This window comes from Tarenaya hassleriana, unplaced genomic scaffold, assembly GCF_000463585.1.
Source record: "Tarenaya hassleriana unplaced genomic scaffold, ASM46358v1 Cleome18, whole genome shotgun sequence".
Taxonomy (NCBI): Eukaryota; Viridiplantae; Streptophyta; class Magnoliopsida; order Brassicales; family Cleomaceae; genus Tarenaya; species Tarenaya hassleriana.
This window is the reverse complement of record NW_010965216.1, coordinates 2,422,855-2,446,909: the sequence shown is the minus strand read 5'-3', so window position 1 is coordinate 2,446,909 and position 24,055 is coordinate 2,422,855. Positions and strand designations below refer to the sequence as shown.

Here is a 24,055-nt window from a genome sequence, read left to right as displayed (position 1 = left end):
AAAGCGAAATGGATAGACAACTACAAAACGAAGACAAAAACCATGAGAAGGAGAGAGCCTTGGATGCAACAAAGTCAGAAAAAGAAGGAATAGAAAAGGATATGATAGTGAATGACCCTACAGTGGAGGAAATGAACTCCGAAGAAAAGGCGTCACATGCATCCGACATCATTCCTCATCCGACAATAACAAAGAATCTGAGTATCTCCTTCACATGGAGAGGAAACCAAGTTTGTAGTTTCTTTTATTCTCCCGTATCATTTGATTTTTGTGTTCCAAGTGATATGTTTGGTGTTTTTAGTGTTTATGAACAGAAAATACAACAATTAATCACGAGGTTTCATGGAGTTGAGAAGCTTACGAGTGAGGGGGAATGGCATGGTACACTCGTATGCTTCTCTACCAAAAAGGACACAATGCAAGTATTCGAGTACAAAACGAAAAAGACATTACCTATGAGTTTGAACAACTTTAGGCTCGGTAAATCTATTTTTAATACGCTTGTCTTTGATCCCGGTAAAAATGAATGTGTGTTGAAAGATGAAAATAAACCTATAGATATTAAAATCATGTCTAATTTCGTTTGTAATAAGAATGAAAACCGAGATGAAATATTTGAAACTATTTATGATAATTTGACATATCATGATATGTTAGCGTATAAACTCGTATTTAAATATATTAGGAGTCTTTATCTTCTTTTATTTGATGAAATGAATATCCTTGCAATTTTATTTCGATTTATCATCATATGGAGTGTTACGACCTCCTTTGTGTTTGCTAATATTTTACTTGAGTTGATGCAGAAAAATAAAATTTTAAAATCAATAGAAGCTACATGGAAGGAGATGGAATGCTTGAAGACATCCCAATACAACAATGAATACATTCAATCTTCAAGATTAGTTTTTCGATAATTCTCCAAACTAAGGGGGAATGTTAGAATGGATTAATAATCAAGAACCTAAATATTGGGCTTATACATCATGGACGATGATAACTTGCTGTTCAAGGAGAAGACCAACAATGACGTGAACCTTGAGGAGAAGTCAAAGCATTGGAATGGAGAAGAGGCTTATTTCCAAGCATCATATGACCGTTTGAGGAGCAATCTCAATCACATATATTAACAGATTTGATTTAAATCAAATCTGATGGTGTATATCGGAGATATGAAAATCACGGGAGAGAATTTTGAGTCTTCCTTATTTGAATCTCCTATATGCCACCTCACATTCACAGTTAGCGTCTTCATTTCATTTTGTATAAATTCTCATGTATGTGTATTGATTTAGATAAGACAATCTAAAGGGACATTGTCCCATATTTCTTAGTTTCTTCATCTTCAACGTGTCACTCTTCTTTTCCACTATTTTTCACATTCTCATCACTTCCAAATACATAAATTTTTGAATCTCCTATATGCCACCTCACATTCACAGTTAGCGTCTTCATTTCATTTTGTATAAATTCTCATGTATGTGTATTGATTTAGATAAGACAATCTAAAGGGACATTGTCCCATATTTCTTAGTTTCTTCATCTTCAACGTGTCACTCTTCTTTTCCACTATTTTTCACATTCTCATCACTTCCAAATACATAAATTCCACAACATAGACTCTCCGTGCACCGTCATAAACACCGTCATCCCATTCACTCCCTCCATTACCACCTTCAGCTCCCAACTTCCTCGACATCGTAGCCATTTCTCTCTCTTCCTAGCGACATGAAACAAGACACAAACTATGTCAGAATGTTTCATAGCTCCAGTTTACATTCAACCTGACAGTTCCATTGTCGAGGAATTTGGATCGTCTAGGAATCTCGATGTAACAGGGAATGAATATGAAAATGTGTCAATATGATTATTATTTTTTTTGCAATTATGAAAAATAGATAATTATTTAATAGTGCACGTGTTGGGGTAAAGTCATAGTAGTTCCAAAAAAAATCATCACGGCTACGCAAGGATCCAAAGAGAAAATGAAATAATGAGTAAATAGAGTCACATATACGACATATATACATACATACATACATACATATATATATATTGATTCTTCATAACGTATTCAAGAAACAAAAAAAAAAGGAAGAAGAAGAGATTGAGTGTGAGACTAACTCTAGGTTTGTGATTTTACTTGATAAGAAAGTGAGGAAGAAAGGTGGTATTTATAGACTCTCTTCGTGTGAAGAGTGTTTTTTATTTTCGCCCCCATTTTCCTCATTGCTTCCATGCAATATTCATTTTAAACCCAGAGACATGTGTAGTTGGATATGTATGTTTAAAAGAGTTGACTCAATTATCTATATTAATATTATGATTTATTTATTTTATGTCAAATTTTATCGATCTATATAAATAATATAATCGTTTTCATACAAATTTTTTTTTAAAATCAGGGTAAAATCTTTAAAAATTTCTGAATTTGTAAAATAATAGAAAATAAAATATTAAACTTTTCGTTTAACAAATTTATTCTCAAACTTATAAAATATATCATTATAATTTCTAAATTTGTGAATTAGTGTTATCAGAAATCTTGATGAGATTGATTACAAAATCAGTTTGACAATTATAATTACACATTTTACAAGTTTGAAAATTATAATGATAAGTTTGAGAATAAATTTATTAAGCGAAAGATTTAAAATTTTATTTTCTATCATTTTACAAATTCAATAATTTTTATAAGCAATATATAATATATATGATTTTAAAAAAATTTAAAAGAGAAGATGTTTTAATTTTTTTTTATATCAAAACATCACAAGTCGTAGCCCAAACGCAAAAGAAAAATTGCGTTTTGATTCTCTAAATTTTGTTGTTATTACGAACCATTGCGATTAAAACGCTGCGTTTGCGATTGAGTGCATCATTGTAGAAAAATGAGTCTTAAATGATTCTAGAAATTCTTAGAACTTTTATTATGGACCCAAATCTAACACCAAACTCTATTAAATTAATACTAAGAAAATCACAAACCTTAATCATTAAATGATATCTTTAATCTCGTATCGTGAACTCATCGTGCATCACGTGGTTACACATCTATTGATTGTAATTGTACGATGATATAGATAAATTTATTATGGATAAAAAAAATATTAATTTGATTTTACTAAAACCAAAATATAATAAAGTTCAGTTTTATTTAATTTTATATATAGTAATTTATACGAAAATAATTTTAATGAATATAGTGAACGCGTAATCCAACCTTACTAGCCTAATAATTCCAATTATGTATTTATTGAGTTTTTTTATTTTATTTTTATTAGTTTTATTATTTATTTACAAATTTACGTATCATGTCGACCAAACTCTTTCGTCCTGTTGGGTAAATGGATCGCTTCAACCAACTCTATTGTTCTGTTCGGTGAATGGATTGTATTAAACGACACGTGTTTCACGAGGAAATATTTACATACCATGTATTTCACAAGACTCGTGTATATAAATGTCATTCAAGGTTTTCCATAAAAGCCCATTGGGCCTTTCACTTGAACCTTTGGGCCCATTGACCTTTCTGCCCAACATTGGTCCATTGGGCCTTTCAACCCAACTTGTTTCTAATCGATCGATCGGGAATAACTCTCTCTCTTAAACCGTACAAAAACATAAATCGTACAAAATATCATACTCTATTACTCAGACTAATCAATCCGAGATTTAACAACCATAAACCGACTAATAACCAGACTAATCTGACCTAAACCGGTGTTATACAACCCTAAACCCTGTTGCACCGAACTCTTCTGCTCTAAACCGGTCCAATTGGACTCTAAACCAGACCAAACCGGTCCTAATTTATCTACACCAAACCATAATTGTCTTAAACTAGTTCGGTTTTATCCTAAACCGAACAAACTTTGACCAAATTGGTCAAAGTCAATTTAAATAAGTCCAAACCGATCAAAATTGAATTGGAGCTGGTCTGAACCGACTCGGATTGAATCAAATGGATTTAATCTGAACCGGGTTAGACGAAAGAACTAACTCGAATTAAATCGGAATATCCAGTTTAACCTAAACCGTAATTTTCAGAAACCCCAACCGTAGATTTAACTGTCAACTCGGTTGTTGCTCAATCGAATCCCCGACTCGCCCGAGTTACGACCTCATCTGACGAGGACATCATCGGAACCCACCACCGCCTAGTGTACCGTATAAGAACGTGGACATCATCCCTTCAAATTTCTCCCGATCTGACTCTGATCCCGTCCGAGGATTTCATCGAGACCGCTTCGAACACCGCCTCCTAGAAAATCAGCTGAAACAAAACGAAGACAAAAATAAGAAAGACATCAGACCACAAATCTGGGAGGAAGACATACCTCGCCATCGTCGGAACTGGACGAGAAATGGAAGAACGAGGCGCAACTTTTTACGTATTTAGGTTCCAAGGATCCACTAAAGACAGTGGTACACAATGCTCATAATACGAAGATTTATCAACACACGCACAACAAGAAAGAACAGCAAACCGAAACTTCCATGTCTCGACGTATATCCGCCGTTTCTCCTCCCTGCAGCTCTCTCTCCTATCTGCGTATGTGGTCGTCTCCTCCTTGGATTTGATAAAAAACACGAGAGCCTTCACCTTTCAAGCGGAACCCTAATCCGAAAACGCCTTCGTATTGTTTGATGGCCTGGTTAGCCTGTACCGAAACACAATGGACACAGAAAACCAACCAAATCATCTGGTTCTTCCCTAACCGAACCGAAACGAGAAGCCTCGTGCCAGCAGAGACAAAGTCTTCACTCCTACACCATCTATCCCAACAAAAACATATTCGTTTGGGATTTCGATTTGATTTTGTTTTGGTTATATTCGGATTCAATTTTTTTAAAAATATAATATTATTATAATAAATTTGGTTCGGTTCTATTTCGTTTGGATTCATTCTAGTTTTTTATTGATAAAAATAATTATTTTAAAAAATCAGTTTTTTGTTTTTTTAATCAATTTATTTTTTGTTTTTTAGATTTTAAATAAATGATAACCATTGGTTCGATTACATTCCAATCGATTAAGTCGTTTGACATTTTTTTCCCTATGAGAAGTAAAAGAAAACAGTCGAACTACTGAGTTTCTTCCAGGTGTCATTTTCACAGTCTGCAAAGGCGAGTGACATTGTTTTTGTACTCGCAGCACGTGATTCCGTACCAATATCGTACGGCTACTCTGATACAGTTATAACATACGCATATAAAGACAGAAAGGCGTCTGCTTCATACTCGCCTTCTCCGACTTCTTGTTTTCTGTATTCTGCGCAATTTTTGTACTCCAGAGAGAGGGAGAAAGAAACCTTAACACGGAAGAACAATGGCGGTCGCGAATCAAGAAACGGCGCCGTTTAGGAGCCGTCAACACTCCGTGAAGAAAGCGTCGGTATACGTCGGCGATCTTCGTCCCGACGTGACGGAGGAAGATCTCATCGTCAAATTCTCCTCCAGGGTTCCCATCGTCTCCGCCCACCTCTGCCGTTGCTCCGCCACCGGAAAATCCCTCTGTTACGGCTACGTCAACTTCAATTCCTGCTTCATTGGTAAAAAAAAAAACCCAAAAAGATTCTTCCTTTCTCGTCTTTTCCTCGTTCTTTGCTCGATTTCTGGTGTTCAGAACTTTGGTCCGAGAATCTATTTTCTGGGTCATCTTTTTTGGTCGACCTTTCTTGTGTTAATGACGTAAAAGGGTTTCTGTTTCTTGCAGCATCAAATGCTCTGGCTTGCTTAAACCACACTGATATGATGGGAAAGCCAATGAGGTTGATGTGGTTTGAGAAGGATCAGACGCTGCGTCGAAGTGGAATCGGGAATCTTTTCGTTAAAAATCTCGCCAGCTCGATCACCAGCAGTTGCTTAGAACGTATTTTTAGCCCCTTTGGGAGTATACTCTCTTGCAAAGTGGCTGAGGAAAACAGGCAGAGTCGAGGTTTCGGCTTCGTCCAGTTCGATTCAGAACAATCTGCTACTTCTGCTCGTTGCGCCCTCCACAGATCTGTCATCGATGGGAAGAAACTGTAAGTTCACAATGTAAATTTTCGATCTTTTCGGTAAAGTGACAAGCTTGTTTCTATGTTTTCGTTTGATGTGATTCTTCCTTAGGTATGTATCTAAGTTCGTGAAGAAGACGGAAAGAGCTGTTGCGTTGGGAAAACATGATTTCACAAACCTTTATGTGAAGAATCTGTCAGAAGGTGTGACAGAGGATTTTCTGCTAAAGACGTTTTCCCCATATGGGAGAGTTTCCAGTGCCGTGGTCATGAGGGACGACACGGGAAAATCGAGAGGGTTCGGGTTTGTGAGTTTCTCCGAGGCGGAAAATGCTAGGAAAGCGGCAGAGGCATTGAATGGAGCAGTTCTCGGTAAGAATTTCGTTGTTTTGAACAAGAAGATCGTCATCAAAAATTTCTGACTCGGGGAACGATTTCTTCCTCGTTAGGATCCAAGAAGTTGTTTGTCGGAAGGGCTCAGACCAAAGCCGAAAGGTTGGAGATCCTGAAACATGAACTCGAGGAGAAGTTTATTTCCGGGTTCAAGAACTCAAAGTGGTTGAATCTGTACGTGAAAAATCTGAGCGAATCGATAGACGAAACGAGGCTACGAGAAATTTTTGGATGGTATGGACGAGTAATCTCTACTAAAGTAATGCGTCACGAGAATGGCGTAAGTAAGGGATTCGGTTTTGTATGTCTCTCTAACCGTGAAGAATCCAAGAAGGCTAAGAGAGAGCTCAACGGTATAAAATCAGAGATTCCCTTCCTTAATTTTCTTTTTTGGGATGAAACCCGAGATTCTTACTGATTGAATCTGAACGTATCTGTTCACAGGAACTTTCGTTGACGGGAAATCATTAGTTGTCCGAGTAGTAGAGCGGAAAGAGGATCGGCTGAAGAGGTTGCAGCGTTACTTCACTGAACCATCGGGCCAAGTCCCGGTCGGTTACATTTCCGGGTGGCATTTTCCACATGTTCCTGTCCGTTTTCCCGGGCAATGCACGTATATTCAGCCGTTCCATATCGGGCAAACCTCTTTCTACATGGGGGGTTCTCAGTCATTCACCTCATACGTAAGCATTAGTTTTCAGCTCTAATGTTTCAGGGTTTGCATCATTCATTTTCTCACGTTTCCTTTGGAAAACCTCTTAGCTTCCTGTCGGACAGCAGAAGCAGAATGGAAATCCGCAGGACAAGGTGAAGAAAAGGATGTTCTGTAATAATATCACTGTAACATGTGCTGAATTATGTCATCTTCTAAGATTTGTTGCCATTTTTTTTTCCATTTTTTGTTTTCTCTGCAGCCTTCTGCTAGCTCTGGAACGAAAACCGGACAGAAACATGGGCTTAGTGGTGAAGAAAACAGAAGTGGAAATGCAGAAACATCGCTAGAAGAAGCAACATCGGTCTTGAAAGCGGCTTTGATGAAGTCTCCTTGTTCTCGTGGCAGTGACAGCTGAAAAGCTCTAAACCCTAAGTAACCGAAGAAACCGATTTTTTCGTTTTCCACAAGACACTTGATATGCGTAGTTATTACAGAAAAAGACAGTGCATTTTGCCATTCCGACCATTTTTTTGTAAGAATGTTTGTTCAAGAAACTTCCTTCTGTGTAACTTTCAAGATGCTGTCCATTAGTATTCTTATTGCACGAAAGCAAAGGGCCAGAAATCATCGATCCGAATCACGGAAAAATAAAACGTATGCATTAGGCGATGAGACCGATGCCTTGGGTGATCAAAGCATCAGCAAGAACTTGATTAGCAGCTTGAGAGGGATGAGCACTGTCCCAAAACACATACTCAGAGGCATTCGAACATGCCCCGAAGGATTTCGGGTTGCACAAAAGAGAAGTAGTCTCGACTTTTCCAGTTCCGCAGCACCCTTTCGTTGCTTCTATAAACCCTGCAAAAGCAAATTAAAATGTTAAGCCTGTCTTTTGGGTTAGACATGAATCAGATATCCGTGGTTTTAGAGGTTATATGCGCATTCCATCGGTGGATGAGTACCTGACTCACGGATCAGGTTGAGTACCCAATTTACCTGCCTATCACAAAACAAAACTACTAGTAGAGTGACCAGAACTTACCATATTTGGAAGGGGACTGAACGAGGTCATAGAGTGGCTTTAAGATGTCGAAAACGATGATCTTAAGGCCCGAGTATCGCTTCTTCAGCTTTGAAGCCTCCGAGTTAAGCTTCTCGTTGAATTGTTTAGCGTCAGAGTTTAATCTCTCAACACAACCTTTCTCATGAAACCCAAAAAGGGTTCTTGCCAAAGGAAGACAGCCTAACGGTGCCAGAGAAGTCACACCGATCTTCCTCACTCCGAGGCCGTACACTTCCTATGCACACATTCCGTTCGGACACCGATATTTCTTGAGTCATATCATAAGCAATATGTTACGTATGGAAATGGAGAATTCAAGAACATAGAAAGGAATGTACCTTGACAAAGCTTGAGAAATTTTCAATGAGGTAGGAACCGTACTGGTCGGGGGTATAGACTTTGTGGAGCAAAGGGTTAACGTAGTAGTTCTGGAGAAAATCGCTGCTCCCTGCGCTCAAAAGGCAGATTGCTCCTTGAATTACAGATTCAGATTTGTTTTTCCCGGCGATTTTCGTGAGCTTGATCTTATATTCCTTGAAATACTCGATCTGCTGATATAACGGGATCGCGTGCTGCGGAAAAGGAAACGATCAAGGGCATCAGATTCATGAAACAGAAAAACGAAACTCCAGACCATTTCTCTCTCACATTGATGACTGCAGCTTTCGGGTCGTAACCAGAACCGGCAGAAGCGAAATTTGATCCAATGAGAAGGTTACTGCCTGAAGCCTTAGAGCTAAGATACGCAGGTGGGTAAGTAGTGAACCCTAATGTCTCAGCTGCAACAAGAAACACACGACAAAAGAGTGACTACTGTTACGTAAACAGCAAGAAACACGGTTTGATCGTTATTTGGGCTAGTTTAAATTTAAATATAAATAAATAAATACACAAGTTTGGCTGTAAAGGTAAATCCATAATTACCCAAATTTAATTTCACGGACCAAAACAGTTGAAATTTTAATGTGTGTAACAAACATATTAAAGTGTATATATAACAAAGTTTTTTTTGGCTCATCCATTCAGACAAAACACGAAAACCATAAAACCACATCACCAAAGATGGATCAAACCCTAAAAGATCTCGGAACATCACTTGTCTTGTTCTTGTTCTTTTCTTTGGTCATTTTGAGTTCATCTTCTGCCCAAGACCAACCTACAACTGTTGTTCCAGCGATCATAACATTCGGCGACTCGGTTGTCGATGTGGGCAACAACAACTATCTTCCGACCGTCTTCAAGGCTGATTATCCGCCTTACGGCCGAGATTTCATCAACCAAGAGGCCACTGGACGGTTTTGCAATGGCAAATTAGCTACAGACATCACTGGTATAGTTTGAATCTGTGATTCTGGGCTTTAAAAGTGAGAAAGATGGGAGGTTGTGAGATTGAGACCATTAAATGAGCGTGGTTGACTTCGATTTTGGAGCCATTGGTTATATTAAATTATATATTTAAATCGATTACTATAAGTCTGCAACGAATCTATATATTTAATATATTTTATATATATTTAGTATATTTTTCTTGTGATTACCTATATATTTTCTGTTTTATTTACTATATTTTATGTTATATATATATTATTAAAATGATTGGTTTAGTACCATAGATATTGATGATGTTAAATGAAGTCTAGACATATATATTAATTTAAATTTTCCTTTTTTAAATTATCTCCAAAGCCGTAACAATATTGTGTTGTGTCCAAAGACTCCAAACAATAAACAAATAATAGATTAGCTTTTACTGCGTTAGTTGTGGAGATGAAATATGAGCTGGAGATTTATGTGGATATTTTGTCAACGGTTATTTTATGTTTAATGTGTTTCAATCGGCCAAATTCGTTAATGATTCCATGTTTTTATAAATAAATGATATTTTCCAATAATTTTGGATCTTAATAGAAAAGTTTTTTAAAAAAAAATGGATTTGGTTTGATGAATACACTTAAATTGAAGTAACTAATTCATGTAATTAATTCCCGCTCAGATTAGATATAGTTGGATTGAATATCCGTTGAACCACCTTATTAAAAAAACTAATTCATGTATATTACAACTTATACCCAAAAGTATGAATTAAAATTTTTTCGAAACTTGAAAATAACCTAAGATCGAAATTATTTTTTATTATATTTGTTTTAATTCGTTACTTGTAAACTATAGGAACCGAATTAAACCCAAAAAAAAGTTGAATGTTTCTATACGGTTCAGAAACATTAAATTTGTGGTGGTTTTGGGTACAAGCAGCCCTTTTCATATTCCTAAGTGGCTCTAGGACTTAGCCCAATTAGAATTCCAATTCTACTAATTACAATAAATTCATGCAAAACAATAATTTCACTTTATGGGTTTTACAATAACATGCCGACTAAGCATGTTTAATATCATATGAATCTGATACAATAACAATTTTAAACTCTGCAGAAGCTTACAAATAGAAGAACATACACATATATACACGCACATATATATATATTACCATAGGTATATACTCCCTCACTAGAAAATCTTCTTCACAGTTCTGAATCCTTTCTCGTCGGATATTATTTATAGACATATATAACTTACTAGCACTAATCCAACTTAGGTAACTCAACCGATGAAATGGAGATGCAAAAACGTCTGTCCCGTCGCGAGTTCGAGTTTCAAATTGGGGAGAGGAGTGTATATTCCAAGCATATGGTTAATTTGCTCTCGATCCCGGGATTAGTTTGGACTTCGATTCAAGATAACCGAAACTCAAAAAAAACTTACACTACAAAAAAATCTTCATATAGCTACGGAATTTGCGACGGAACTTTTCCGTCGCAAACAAATTATCGACGGTTTTGCTACGGAATCCGAAAATTTTTATTCCGTCGCAAGCAGTCGCAAAATCCATCGCAAATTTGCGACGGACTGCGACGTAAACGTTGTCGTCGCAACAACAAACATTATTTGCGACATAAATTTTAATATCTGCCAGAATTTGCGACGGATTGCGACGGAAATTTCCGTCGTATACAGAAATTTCTGTCGCAAATCCTAATTTCATTTTTTTCGTTATTTTCGATAAAAAATTTTAAATTTTCGCGGTTTATTTTTCGTTTTGCGACAGAAATTTCCGTCGCAACACTTAATAAAAGCCGCTCGAAATTTTAAGAAAAAAATCTCAATCTTCTCCAATATTCTCCAACAAATTGTTTTTCTTTAAAATTCGTCAAGGTTATATATCGTGTATATGGATATGTATATGTGTATATATGTGAATGTATGTGTATATGTGTGTGTTGTATATATACATGTGAATGTACATATGTGTATGTGTATGTGTAAGTGTGTATGTGTGTATGTGAATGTGTATGTGTTTATATATGTATACGTGTGTGTGTGTGTGTTTATGTATGTATGTTGTGTATGTATGTGAATGTGAATGTGAATATGTATGTATATATATAAATGTGTATGTGTTTTTATTTGATGTGTATGTGAATATATATATATGTGTATGTGTATATGTGTGAATATGTATAAATGTGTGTTTATATATGTGTATAATGTATATGTATATGTGTATATATATGTATGTTTATGTATGTCTATGTAAATTTATATGTGTATATATGTGTATGAATGTGTGTTTATGTATGTGTGTATGTGTGTATATATATATGTGTATGTAAATGTATATGTATATGTGTATGAATATATGTGTATGTGTATATATATATTTATATAAATTATGTGTATATGTATAATGTATGCGTATATGTGTAATGCATGTGTATGTGAATATATGTATATGTGTGTATATGTATAATATATTATTTTTTATATTTTTTTAAATTAAAAAAATATTTGCGATGGATTTTTCTATCGTAAATTTTTTTTTTAAAAAAAAAAAAATTAAAAAAATTATTGACGACGGATTTTTCTATCGTAAATTTTTTTTTATTTTTTTAAAAAAAATTAAAAAAATTATTGACGACGGATTTTTCTATCGTAAATCCCTCGCAAAATGCAGATTTTGTCCGTCGCAACTTTGCGACATATTAATGACCGGCAAACTTTTACGACAACGATATACGGACGAAAATTATTCCGTCGTTTTCTATCGCAAATTTGTAATTGCGACGGATTTTATTGATGTTTGCGACGGATTTTTCCGTCGCCAATTCGGATGTTTCTTATAGTGTTACTAGCACTCGAATCGTTTGTCACAAAAAACACAACGAGATAAGTTTCTACAAACACTAACAAGAAATGTACATTCTAAACACGGACCTAGAAATTGTTGTAAATGGGGGCAAACTTACTATATAATAAACATAATTTTATCATGGAGGCATATGCCCCCATTCTTATTAACCTAGTTCCGCCCATGTCTAAATACAACTCCGAATCTTTCAAATAATCACGTTACAAAATTAGATTTTACAAGCGATCCATACCTAAGTTATTATGTTATTTATATATATATATATGTATATACATATATTTTTGGTTGGAGTACAAATTACAACAAATATGTTATTGATCACGCCCTTGATATATATTCTTGGACCGAAAGAACCACAAGCTTGAACTGAAAAACAATCGTTAGAGAATGACACCGTATCCGAATGTGTCGCCTTGACAATTAAGGGATCTATGAGTGAGCATGTAATGTAACACATGCATAAGACCTTAACAAATGTTCAGTCTTATTACAATGTCCCATGTGAGAAACGTTTCATAAATTCGCTAGTTTTAACTTAGTGTAAACTCACGCAGCATTCGATGTATAAAGTCATAACGTATCGACGAGTCACTTCATTGAACAGAAGTTGTTCTTGAGAAACTAATAAAGCGATCCACAAAAGGTTCTTTGATGACAAATATACATATATATTGATTATCAAATATATATGTATATATATATAGCCAGCCAATAAGAAGTCGCCAAATCCACCTATTTTTTATGACCATAATAAAGAAAAAAGATACTATTGGATTCCATAAAACACTATTATTTACGTTAGTGGGGGATCGATGAATGACTTTCCCATTGCCGCTTTTACGTGAATGCACGAGTGAGAAGAAAATCACTTTATCACGATATAATACATTAGCTCGACTTTTGAATATATATATATATATGTGTGTGTGTGTGTGAAAAAGATATTTTACATTATATTTCAAATTATTTATTAAATATATATGACCAAAATTGTTAGGCATCATCTGCTTGAGGGTCTCCTCCTACACTTAGATAAAGTGCGAGTCCGTAGATCTTTCCACTACATGTTTCTGTTTAATTAAGAACTAAATATTTATGATATACATACGTGGCCGGAGACGATGAATTCAAAAAATTTATATAGTTTCGCGATTTTGAAAAAACATATATCTAGAATACGTGTCTTTGTTACTATTATTTCAATTTGATGTAATATCGAGATTGGATATAACGGTAGTCCAAGGATTTTTATTTCCTTGTTCTATGAGATAGAGGATTAAGTTCTTGACAAAAGGCCAGAAATAGTATATTAAAGATAATACAAAACAAAATATCTTTTGACCTATCTAAGTTTGGGTGATTTAGTGGTAAAATAACATATAAAATATGTTCTTATCCCATGTTCAAATCCAAACGTAGGTAGAGGCATTCATCTGTATTTCTCCAATCCTTTGGAAGATGTAGTTAGATCGAAAATCCGGTGAACTTCTAGATTATAAAAAAATAAATTATCGACCTAGAAGAAGGATAACTATACTAAAAGTATTCTGCTTCATATCATTGTTCATTAGAAACAAAAAAAATGCAAACCCTTTTTGGCAACATCAAATTATTTTCCAAAAAATATATGAAACAACGAAAAATATAACTCAAAAATTAAGTATAAGTATCTAGATAATACCAAATGGATAATACATATATCGTCCATGTACTAACGAGTTGGATTTTTGTTCTAATGCTGAAGAATATAGTCAAATTTCATCCAATATTAGATGGTTCAAAGGGACATAACTCTTTCTCAACTCATGTTCGAATCTTCATTTGGTGGGAGATATTCACATGAGTTTTTCTATCCTCCAAAAGATGTAGTTGAGCCGAAAGCACGGTAAATTTCTAAATTATCAATATATATAGATAGATATAGTTATTCTGAATATTCTCATATAACCAAAATTGTTGGATACATACGGTGCTATTATGTTGAATATGTATCAGCTTTTAACGTAGTTATAATAAGCTCGAGAATAGCTCATTACATATACTTACATGATTTGACTTTTTTTTTAAAAAAAAATATATATATATATATATATATATATTATGACCTTAACATGATGATATGTATCCCTCAAACTAGGAATGTTACGACATTGATCGGTCCAATTGCGAGAGTGCGTGAAGCAAAGTATCTAATATATATTGAAAAAAAACAAAAACAAAATTAAACGTTGAAGAAAAAAATTCAAATTGGTTAATATCACTTTCTCCATATGCTATTTCAGTCATTGTCTGATGTTCCGAGTAACCCTAATGATAATTGGACATATTATCATCAATTTTTTTTGTATAAAAATAAAAATATATATGTGTACACAAATATATTATACCACCTTTTATATTTCCTTCAGGATTTGAGGATGAATGGAGTTAAGAGTCTTTAATAAAAGAAAAGATTATATACAAAAAGAATAACGCCATCACCAAAACATATTGTGTTGTATACTTCCACTTTGGTACTCTTATGTACGTGGAAATTCCACGTTGTCTCTATATTAAGTCTCGCATGAAAATTATTATGATAATCAAGAAAGGCAATTCACTGCACATGACCACACGACAACAGGGACAACCTTATCCAATACTGACACACTAAATCATATGAAGTAATTAATGATCCAGATTAAGCTACATATGATAATGTAATGACAGCTTAAAGGGTACTCTTAACACCAAAAAGTTACCAGAGAATATCCAAATGATTCTGCCTTTGATCATGAACCTCGAATAAACAATTTCCAATCACTTTTGTTTTTGAAATAATGATACAATCGCTTTTTCCAACCCCGAGATTAAACCCTAAATTTAGGAAAGAGCATTCATCCGAGTTTTTTCCGAGATTAGTGTGGATCTTAGTTCAGAATACCGAGTTACAAAAAAAAGAAACAAATTGAATCTATCACTTTGTAAAGAGGATATAGAATGAACGTCACCATGGAAAGATCTAAGTTGCTCCAACATCTTAATTATTTATTCATATAAAACTAACAAAAACTAATATTAATTATACGTGAATAAATGAATAAAATCGAGCTATTAATACTCTTTATTCCTATCATGCATAATGAATATATATCCCCATAATAAAATTTTCTAGATTCCGAATCATAACGTTAATAGCGTTTAGCTTTTACATGCCAACTAAGGAAAGAATATTTTGGAGCTTGCTCTTCATTCTTACTTTAGAAATTAAATTAGTGAAATAAATTAATGGTTTCTGAAAAGTTTATTTTATTCACTCCAAAGCTTTTTGTTTTATAATGGATAGTGGTAAGAGGACTTGTTGTTATTTAGGGTTTTGCTATGACTATGGTTTCACAGTTGTGAAGCACAAAGAGACATTTTCATATTTTCCATTTGAATTAATGGCAATATCATATAGAAAGAAAATTAAAGCAAAGAGTTGAAAAAAAGAAAAATAAAAAGTACTTTTTTTTTCCTTTTTTGCTTTTGTGAAAAGAGGCCACAGCTTGCAAAGTTAAACCTTAATTACGGACTTTCCTTCCTTTAACAAAACAATGCCAACATGTAATTTCTAAAGGTTTGAGAGTGGGGTTGATATTTCGGCTATTTTCTACTAAATTTCGAATCATACATAATTCTAATATTATAACCGAATTCGATATAAGAATCAATTAGAAAATTAATTGAATTTAAATGAAATATAAAAATAACGAAAAATTGAATAAAAACGAAAATTTCTTTAAAAAAAATGGATATATCATATATGTGTAATGAAAATTTTACCCGAACCGAAAATAAACACAATGCAAAAAAAAAAAGAAATCCATACAAAAAAAGGTGAATGGATAAATTCTTACAAAGTAAAAAAAAATGTAAACTAAAAAATAATGGAATCGAAATATTATTGGGAAACACTAATATTCTTCAACTCTTAGGTGTGAGTCTTATTACCAATTAGAAATTATTTGTGGAAGAAAACAAAATACATATGAAGCAGCATCAATATCTTTATATTAATCTAACTGTAAAATTAATATTTATAAAAGTTTGTGAGTACCTTTAGAGACACAAAAACAAAGAAATAAGTACTTATACGTCTATGTATGTATATATATATATGTATGTATACATATATATATATAAACCTGTCATTTACATCATCAGCATAACTTAGATTATTTGATTTCCACTCAAATTGTTATGAGAAAATATAATATACTATATATATATATATATATATATATATATATATATATATAGTTATGAGATTACTTGATCGGACCGGAAAAAAAAAGGTCATAAGATGACCCTGTGGACTTATGTTGGCAATTAATTTATATCACAAGATAATATTCATATTTACAAAATATTATATCAGACAAAAAACGAATCAGCAAAAATAAAAATAAAAAGCTTAAAAACCATTAAATAAAAGCCCATAAAATATTATTACACGTACCCTCGGAAGACGAATTGGTATCTTTATTCATGATAATCCAATTTTTATCAAGAAATTACAAAACCGAAAAAAAAAACTTATCATTGTACCTTCAGATTTCGTCAGAGAATGAAAAATCGAATCTTTAGGGGGAAAATATACATATAAATATGTAGAGAACACTGTGAATTTAGTTGAACTCAATCATCTTCTGTTGCTTCAAGTTCTTGTAAAACTTCTTTATAAACTCATCCGCTGCTTTGTCAACGTGTCCGTTTCCCACGTCAGCTTCTTCCGGTAACGGAAACGGTGAGTCCGTCACCCTTAACGGCCTAACTAACGGAGTCCGTCCAAACCCCGGCAAGTACGGAGATAACGCCGTTAACGCCTCTACGTTGGTGCCGCTGTTACCACCGTTGACAAGCTCGAACACCGCTCTCGCGGCAGCGTTTTCGTCGTCGAGCGTTTCCGGTGTTTGGACGCACGCGAAGAGGCTCTTCTTCGACTTGGAAGCGATGTGGAAAGGGAAGGTGAAGTTTGGCGTGTTGCTGCAGCTGAACTCGTACTCGTGCGGCTGCGTCTGGAGCGCAGCTGAAACCGCGTTCGCGTCTGCGGCCGGGACGCGGCGGCGGCTGTGGAACATGAGGTTCTTGCCGCGTTTGAGCATCACGTTCAGGTCGACGACGAGCTTGTGCTTCGACACTCCTTTTTTTAACATGAAGATGACAAAACGTATCATGTTCCAAATTTTCTTGCTTACTGTTTGGCTCTTGTCCATCTTTAGAGAGAGAGAGTGCAGAGGGAAATATCAGAGAATGGTGAGAGAGAGAGAGTGAAGAGAGAGAGAGAGAGAGATTTGTGTTATGTGCTCTGATTTCTTATGAGTTAAGGATATGGGAAGTGCGTGGGGATACATATCATATATAAAGGGGATGGAAAAAAATAAGAAAATTAATATTTTTCAACAAAGATGTACCAAAAACGTGCAAGGTTACACAACAATTTTATGTTTATGTTTTAAAAAAATATTGATTAGGATTATTTACAAATTATTTTACCATGGTTTTTGTCTGTATAAAAAATAAAAATATATTTTGAAGAATTGTAATAATAATAGGGAAAAGAATTTGTTTGTGTTAATCTATATACAATACTAGTGTCTATTACCATTAACTATTCATCTCAATTAACTAGAAATCACAATCCAAAAATATTAATAAGAATAACTAACGTAACCATCTCGTATATGTGTGATTGAGACAACCCTATTGGGAAAGTAACCTTTGAGGGAGTTTTGCCTGCAATCATGTTTGGTCAGAAACTTTTGTAATTTCCCTATATATTTTTATATAATTTAAAATTGTTTCAAGTAGTGGCGTGTTTCTTTACATCCTCTCTTAAATGTTAAGAAAACAAATACATTATAATGCCCTTTTGATTTTGGACTTCCATTTTTTTTATTAAAAAAAAGATTTAAAATGTGCAATTTTGTTAAATAACTTCTCTTATTGAATATAGTTGGAGCTATCCAATGGTTTAAATTCTTTCTTAAACGTTAAGAAATTAATAATATACACTTCCCAATTCCAATATGGGGTTTCCAACTTGTTATATAAAAACAAATGTCACTGCAAAATTTTGTTGATAGATAAAAATAAGTGAACCCAGTAATAAATCCAAAATATTTTTTGAAGTGAAAAATCTTTTTCATTTAATATGTTAAAAAATATTATACATTCAGAATGCAATTTGTTTTTCTCTCTGTTGAAAATAGTTCTTTGAGGGCCGCCTTCACATTGTCTTGAAGAAAAACAAACCAAATAATATATTTAAAAAAAAGGGAAAGAAACAAAAACAAATTTTCATGCGGAAATGAGGAAAACAACATACTTTTAAAGTTGTGTACTTCAGATTGCACTTCGTATGATAATAGCCCATCTAATTATTGGTATTAGGTTTTGCTTTACGAATAAAATAATTGATATTTCATACCAAAATATTATTAGTGGGGTTTATGACTTGGCATTCTACTACGATGGTATATACGCTTTTGAAGTGCATCTTCTAGAAAATAATTAAATATATTCTTATTCTTAAAATATGGTAAAAATTTATATTTACGTTTTAATCAATATTTCAAAAACCCTTTGTAGATCTAGACTACGCAGATTATCCAACGTTAGAATTCGAATTCGAATATACATGAATTTCGGATGAGTAATCCGTGAAATAAAGTCCAAAAACAATGTTGCTGTATTGTCTGTAGTTTTCTCATCAAGAAGTTTCACAAAACTCTGTTTCTATTGATTCCTTAAACACGGATACACCTGAATTAAAATTCTAATGATTCATTATATGGACAAAAAGGATCTATATATAATCCTCCAGCTCCTCTGGTGCTATCAATCTCTCCATACAAGCCTGTAACCATAGCAGAGAATTTCATAAAATAAAATAAAAAGAATCGATAATAACCGAGAATTTTGGAGATGGAAACTTGCAGATCAACAATGGAAGCTTATAATATACCTTTATATGGACCGCGTCAATGGCAGAAGGGTTCAAGTCCAAGGCGATTCCGAAATGGAATACGGCCTTGTCGTATAACTTCATATGCACGTAGATTTTACCGAGCAAACCGTGGACGCTGCTCTCATGAGGAACGCAATCCTTGAGTTCCTCTAGAACTTTCGCAGCTTCTTCGTATTTCCCGAGGCCAACTAGTACGTTAGCTTTGTAGTATATCGGGAGCGGATTCCTCGAATCGCTTATACTCGCCTGATCCAATGTCTCCAATGCTTCATCGCTTCTCTGCAAAAAAGGTTAGTTACTATTCCGTTCAAAAAGACAAAATAGATTATGCAACCGAATGACTAAATCGATCCGAACTGAATAACACATAAATGCGACAGAACCAAGTCAAATATAAAAACCGAATAATTATTATTCCTACAAAGCCGAACACAAATTGAACCGAATAAAAAAATAAAAAATAAATCAAAAAATTCTTTGAAAAATAAATATATTTATCAGTAAAAACCGAACCAAATCAAACTGAATGATTATATGTTTTCTTAAAACTGAAATAACAGAAACCGAAACCCCGCAATGGCCACACCCCTAGATGCAAGGACAATAAGGGTATGGAGAAGTAATCAAGTTTCGGAACCTTTGATTCATGCAAGGCAATCCCATTATAGCACATGATGACCGAAGACCGTGGATTTATTCGGAGAGCCCGTTGGAAATGGTGCTGAGCGAATTCGAACTTTTCTTGACGGAGGTAAATCATTCCGAGACCATGCCATGCATTATAATGTCTCTCGTCTACATCAAGTGCCTTTCGGTAGCATCTTTCTGCATCCCCGTATTCCTCCAAGGCAGCGAACCTGAATAGTCCGATTTCCGTAAGAACAATCTCGTATCCGGTTATATGCAGAATAATACGAAAAAATGAAAAAGAAACGGAAAGAAATGTACTCGTGGCCACAAAGGGTATGCGCATAAGCGAATCTTTGATTCAGTCGGATAGCTCTATGAAAGATCTTGAGAGCAGCTTCGTGATCTTTCTGCAAACTGTAGCAGTTTCCAAGAGCACACCTGTGATAAACATTGTTAAACTGCAAGTGTTTGGTCTCTGTTTAGAACCGGTGGCTTCTCAGCGTCGAAAAGTGCAAGCGGACTTGTACGGGTATAAAATGCCGGTTTTACGAACATCCGAACATATACTGCTAGTGAAAATGTTAAAAAGAGATACCACGATTCCGGAGCTAGACGGTCAATCGACAGCAACTCCTGAGCCAAGTAGCCTAATCTCATCTCTTCCTTCAGATGCTGCGAAAACCCAAGAACCAGTTTTTTGTGAAAAAATAAGAAAATAGCAGTGGAGTACTTCATGATTTCAACATCATAATAGGATCATGTCGATGATTCAGTACCATAGAAGATATAAAATAACACCCTTTAGTTTAGGATAGACAGGTAACGTATGTGTGAAGGTAAGATCATATGGAGCAGCAGCTAGCAAATGACGAGAACAACTCACGTAAAGAACAGTGGAGTAAATATCCATTCCTTCCAAAGCATAAGGATACATTTGATGTGCAAGAAGAAAGACAGAGTCAGCTTTGAAGTAATCTTGAAGCTGAAAATACGCTTTTCCAACCTATTTCAAGATGTAAATCATTTCGTCAGTATCAATTTTGGGAAAACAAATACCTTGAATTGCCTGCAAATGAAACATAGCAAAGAGATAGCAGCTGGTCTTATCACCTGTGAGAGAACCCATTGAGTATTGTACTGCTTCTCTGATAGTTTCTCATAGGCAAACAAAGCATCCTGCAGTTGCAAACAGTTTTCCCATCATTTTGCGATTTTCTGGATTCTATGTTAATAATCTAATACATTTAAGCATAGAACTCGAGATGGCAAAAATGAACCACCTGGATACATTCTCTTAATGAGCAGTACCTCACAATTGTACATGAGCAAGTGTCTGTGGCATTCACCAAGAAGTCTCAGAAGGTTTAGCACTTCCGAGATGCCAAAGATGATGCTCGAAGGACCTGACTCAAACCCAGTTAGCCTTGAGTTCTCCTCGTCATCAACGGAGTTGCCAGTCCCGGATATGGTCTGGCCAGATGTTGTTGCTGTATGATTTGAAGTAGCAACAGGCCGAGAGCAGAAACCTATTAGAACTCATACGCAAACATTATTATCTCCAAAAGAGGTGCAGAGCCACATATGTTCTCTAATCTTAACCCGCCCAAATCTTTAAACTTTGTTTTGTTAATATTTTGTTCTCAATCCCAGTTTTTCCTAAATGATGCCTCGGATAAGATAAAAAAAAGTAAGAAAGGGAAACAATCACCTTCCTTGCTGCTTTCGATTCGGCATTTTTCAATCATTGAGGAAAGAGAAGTTGCAGAGTTTGACTCAGATGACGAAGCATGTAAGCAATCAGCATCACTTCCGGATGACTGTGACATGTTTATTTTTCTCCGTGCTGCTATTCTAGCACTCCGACGGGGCCTTGTTTCAGGATACAACCTTTCTGGAACCTTCAAGATCCGGAAAAGAAAAATAACAATAAGACCAATATATCAAGTAACACTAGATGGATGTACAAATACATGCAATGTAACAATCACAATGCTCGAAAACAGAAAACAGGAGAAGAAAACACCACCATTTTTTCACCTGCTGGAGCACGCAGATTCTTACGTAGCTGAGGTGGGGCAACATCCGGTACCTGAAGGTTATAAATATTCAGGAATTAGGAAGCAGAGAGAGTAATCCAATTACCCATCAAGCAAATATATTGTTTTGTATGCGTAATGAAAAGTAACATATGCACAATCTCGCTTAAAATACATAATATTACCTGTGGTGGCACTGGAGAAGGCGTGTTCCAGTCTGAATTATTTGTTTGAGAGCTATTTTCCAGTTGTTTTGAGGAATCTAATGTAACACTTTGTTGCCCGTTCCCCAAAAAATGTTCATTGTGCCTTAACTTTGAATCTTTTAAGGTCTTGTCAGAATCTGAAAACTCATTTACGATCGTTCTCTGTGAGAAGCTTGATGTTTGTCCAAGATAAGTTTCTTGAATACGCTGTAAAGCAACTTCACCGAAAACAGAGGAGGCTTCTTCAGCAACACCTGAAAAAAATTGGTGACAAGCAATTTAGTAGAAAAGAAAATAAATCAGGTTCCCTGCTGTATCTTGACAAAGAGAACACAAAAATTAACTAGTAGAACATGAATTCAGGGCCTAGAAAACAGCATATATGGCTTTTACTAACCTAACATACAAAGTTCTTCATATGCCTCCCAAAATAACGGATCAAGTAACAACACCATCCTGAAATGTTCCACTGAACTGTGCCTTCTCCCAGTGTATCTGAAAGTATGTACCAAAACATTTGCCGATACCATAAGCAATGTATTTAGATTTAATGACTGAAATATAAATGGGATGATTTCGAATATGACATTTCGTTGTTCTTTTTCCATTTCTTTCCTCTACATGCTGTCATTTGAAGCATCACTAGAATCAAAGACACAAAGAAAGAAATTACGTAGATATATGTAGGTGAATCATCACCAATACTATGCAATGAAGCAACCAATGTCCCGTACTTATTTTTACAAAACTTGAAAAAAATCAAGTGGTAGTCACCTATATATAAGACCAAGAAGATAATTCCCGGCTGCACCACCAGCTACCTGCATGCTAAAAGGGGGTAGTAAGATTGTCCAGATTTTCATTCCCGAAAAAAGTATATCATGTAAATGGATATAATCGACAGAGATTCTCAGGTTTGGAGCCAATAAGAACTACAGAATGATCTTGCATATGAAGAAATCATACTTCTCCAACATCATCTTCACCGGGCAACAAGGCGGCTTCAGCTTCAACAAGGTGATCCAACTTTACGCATGACAATGCAAACAGATACCTTGACTGAGGTGCTTTCAAACCTGTGATTTTCGCAACAAAGGAACAAAAAGGATTTGGATTACAACCAGATGCAACAAAACAACATACAAAGGTGTTAAATTATAGCAGAAAAGCAACTACTGAATACCTTTCAGAATGTAATAAGCGCAGTAAGCTTGATTGTTACCCAAGTAACACCTCGCCAACAATTGCATGTTCACCTGCATAATGAAGGAACTAATCAGCCAAAAGGGTTCTAATAGCTAACCAAAGCAGAAGCAGAGACATCCCCATAAACAAATGGCACGATAGAACTTCAAACAGCCTCAGATGTCTGGACTGAATTATAAGTGAGTTTAGCTCGGAATTAAGAACGGTTCTATTTATACCAAAAAAAAGAACGATTCTACAATCCGATTGATTTCCATCCTCAGAACCGAAATTAATTGAGAATCTCTCAATTTCAATCGTATGCATTATGGTTTGATCCTTCAAATTAGGGAACAGGAGGAGTTAACTTCCCGTGATTCCACAATCAGCGTCTAGTAATCGTTCTCAGACAGGGAATCGAGACGGACACGAGCGAAAATCATAACAAAACAGAGCTAGACCGTCGGATCAGACAACACGAACAACGACAATCATCTACAGATTCGAGAATCACGTAATCGAACAACAAGAACAGACGGGAAAAAAGGGAATCGGATACCTCGGACGGGAATTCTGCGCAGAGACGTTCGCAGAGAAAGATCGCGTTCTTGAACATGAACTGGTTGAGATTCTTCTCGACGCCATTCACCAGTATAGTCTCCATGCGACTCGATGTTTTTTTTTTTTGGG

The 24,055-nt window shown here is 35.0% G+C and overlaps 4 protein-coding genes across 6 annotated transcripts; 1 reads left to right on the top strand and 3 right to left on the bottom strand.

Moving 5' to 3' along the window:
• Positions 1 to 5,299: 5,299 nt before the first annotated feature.
• On the top strand, positions 5,300 to 7,619 carry LOC104810539 (polyadenylate-binding protein 6-like). Its single transcript, XM_010536883.1, has 7 exons — positions 5,300 to 5,555; positions 5,720 to 6,029; positions 6,115 to 6,374; positions 6,452 to 6,748; positions 6,840 to 7,078; positions 7,158 to 7,202; positions 7,310 to 7,619. The coding sequence occupies exons 1-7, from the start codon at positions 5,333 to 5,335 to the stop codon at positions 7,463 to 7,465; spliced, it is 1,530 nt and encodes a 509-aa protein (XP_010535185.1). The 5' UTR covers positions 5,300 to 5,332; the 3' UTR covers positions 7,466 to 7,619.
• Positions 7,620 to 7,631: 12 nt separating this feature from the next.
• Positions 7,632 to 9,031, bottom strand: LOC104810621 (GDSL esterase/lipase APG-like). Its single transcript, XM_010536966.1, has 5 exons — positions 9,004 to 9,031; positions 8,762 to 8,892; positions 8,452 to 8,685; positions 8,093 to 8,348; positions 7,632 to 7,908 (listed from the first exon to the last, which is right to left on the bottom strand). Exons 1-5 carry the CDS (start codon positions 9,029 to 9,031, stop codon positions 7,712 to 7,714), a joined length of 846 nt encoding a protein of 281 aa, XP_010535268.1. The 3' UTR covers positions 7,632 to 7,711.
• Positions 9,032 to 16,738: 7,707 nt separating this feature from the next.
• LOC104810538 lies at positions 16,739 to 17,650 on the bottom strand. The gene has a single exon (XM_010536882.1). It carries the CDS (start codon positions 17,552 to 17,554, stop codon positions 16,967 to 16,969), a length of 588 nt encoding a protein of 195 aa, XP_010535184.1. The 5' UTR covers positions 17,555 to 17,650; the 3' UTR covers positions 16,739 to 16,966.
• Positions 17,651 to 19,031: 1,381 nt separating this feature from the next.
• On the bottom strand, positions 19,032 to 24,043 carry LOC104810537 (cell division cycle protein 27 homolog A). 3 transcript variants are annotated; one of them, XM_010536878.2, is made up of 16 exons: positions 23,925 to 24,043; positions 23,364 to 23,436; positions 23,147 to 23,256; positions 22,955 to 23,001; positions 22,578 to 22,675; positions 22,160 to 22,434; positions 21,965 to 22,027; positions 21,647 to 21,836; positions 21,247 to 21,464; positions 21,049 to 21,114; positions 20,822 to 20,941; positions 20,534 to 20,610; positions 20,257 to 20,376; positions 19,946 to 20,165; positions 19,306 to 19,587; positions 19,032 to 19,197 (listed from the first exon to the last, which is right to left on the bottom strand). In XM_010536878.2, exons 1-16 carry the CDS (start codon positions 24,027 to 24,029, stop codon positions 19,147 to 19,149), a joined length of 2,115 nt encoding a protein of 704 aa, XP_010535180.1. In that variant the 5' UTR covers positions 24,030 to 24,043; the 3' UTR covers positions 19,032 to 19,146. The 3 variants fall into 3 exon arrangements, with proteins under 3 accessions (XP_010535180.1, XP_010535181.1, XP_010535182.1); XM_010536879.2 differs by having other exon boundaries at positions 21,247 to 21,425; XM_010536880.1 differs by lacking the exons at positions 23,364 to 23,436; positions 23,925 to 24,043 and having other exon boundaries at positions 22,955 to 23,008; positions 23,147 to 23,247.
• Positions 24,044 to 24,055: the final 12 nt, after the last annotated feature.

Coding starts and splice junctions, on each gene's coding strand:
- LOC104810539 (XM_010536883.1), top strand. CDS start 5,333: ATGGCGGTCGCGAATCAAGAAACGGCGCCGTTTAGGAGCCGTCAACAC. Junction 6,030..6,114: donor GTCATCGATGGGAAGAAACT/GTAAGTTCACAA, acceptor ATTCTTCCTTAG/GTATGTATCTAAGTTCGTGA. Junction 7,203..7,309: donor ATGGAAATCCGCAGGACAAG/GTGAAGAAAAGG, acceptor TTTTCTCTGCAG/CCTTCTGCTAGCTCTGGAAC.
- LOC104810621 (XM_010536966.1), bottom strand. CDS start 9,031: ATGGATTTACCTTTACAGCCAAACTTGT. Junction 8,893..9,003: donor ACCTTTACAGCCAAACTTGT/GTATTTATTTAT, acceptor TTCTTGTTGCAG/CTGAGACATTAGGGTTCACT. Junction 8,349..8,451: donor ATTTCTCAAGCTTTGTCAAG/GTACATTCCTTT, acceptor ATGTGTGCATAG/GAAGTGTACGGCCTCGGAGT.
- LOC104810538 (XM_010536882.1), bottom strand. CDS start 17,554: ATGGACAAGAGCCAAACAGTAAGCAAGAAAATTTGGAACATGATACGT.
- LOC104810537 (XM_010536878.2), bottom strand. CDS start 24,029: ATGGAGACTATACTGGTGAATGGCGTCGAGAAGAATCTCAACCAGTTC. Junction 20,942..21,048: donor CTCAATGGGTTCTCTCACAG/GTGATAAGACCA, acceptor ATCTTGAAATAG/GTTGGAAAAGCGTATTTTCA. Junction 19,198..19,305: donor TTGACGCGGTCCATATAAAG/GTATATTATAAG, acceptor CTATGGTTACAG/GCTTGTATGGAGAGATTGAT.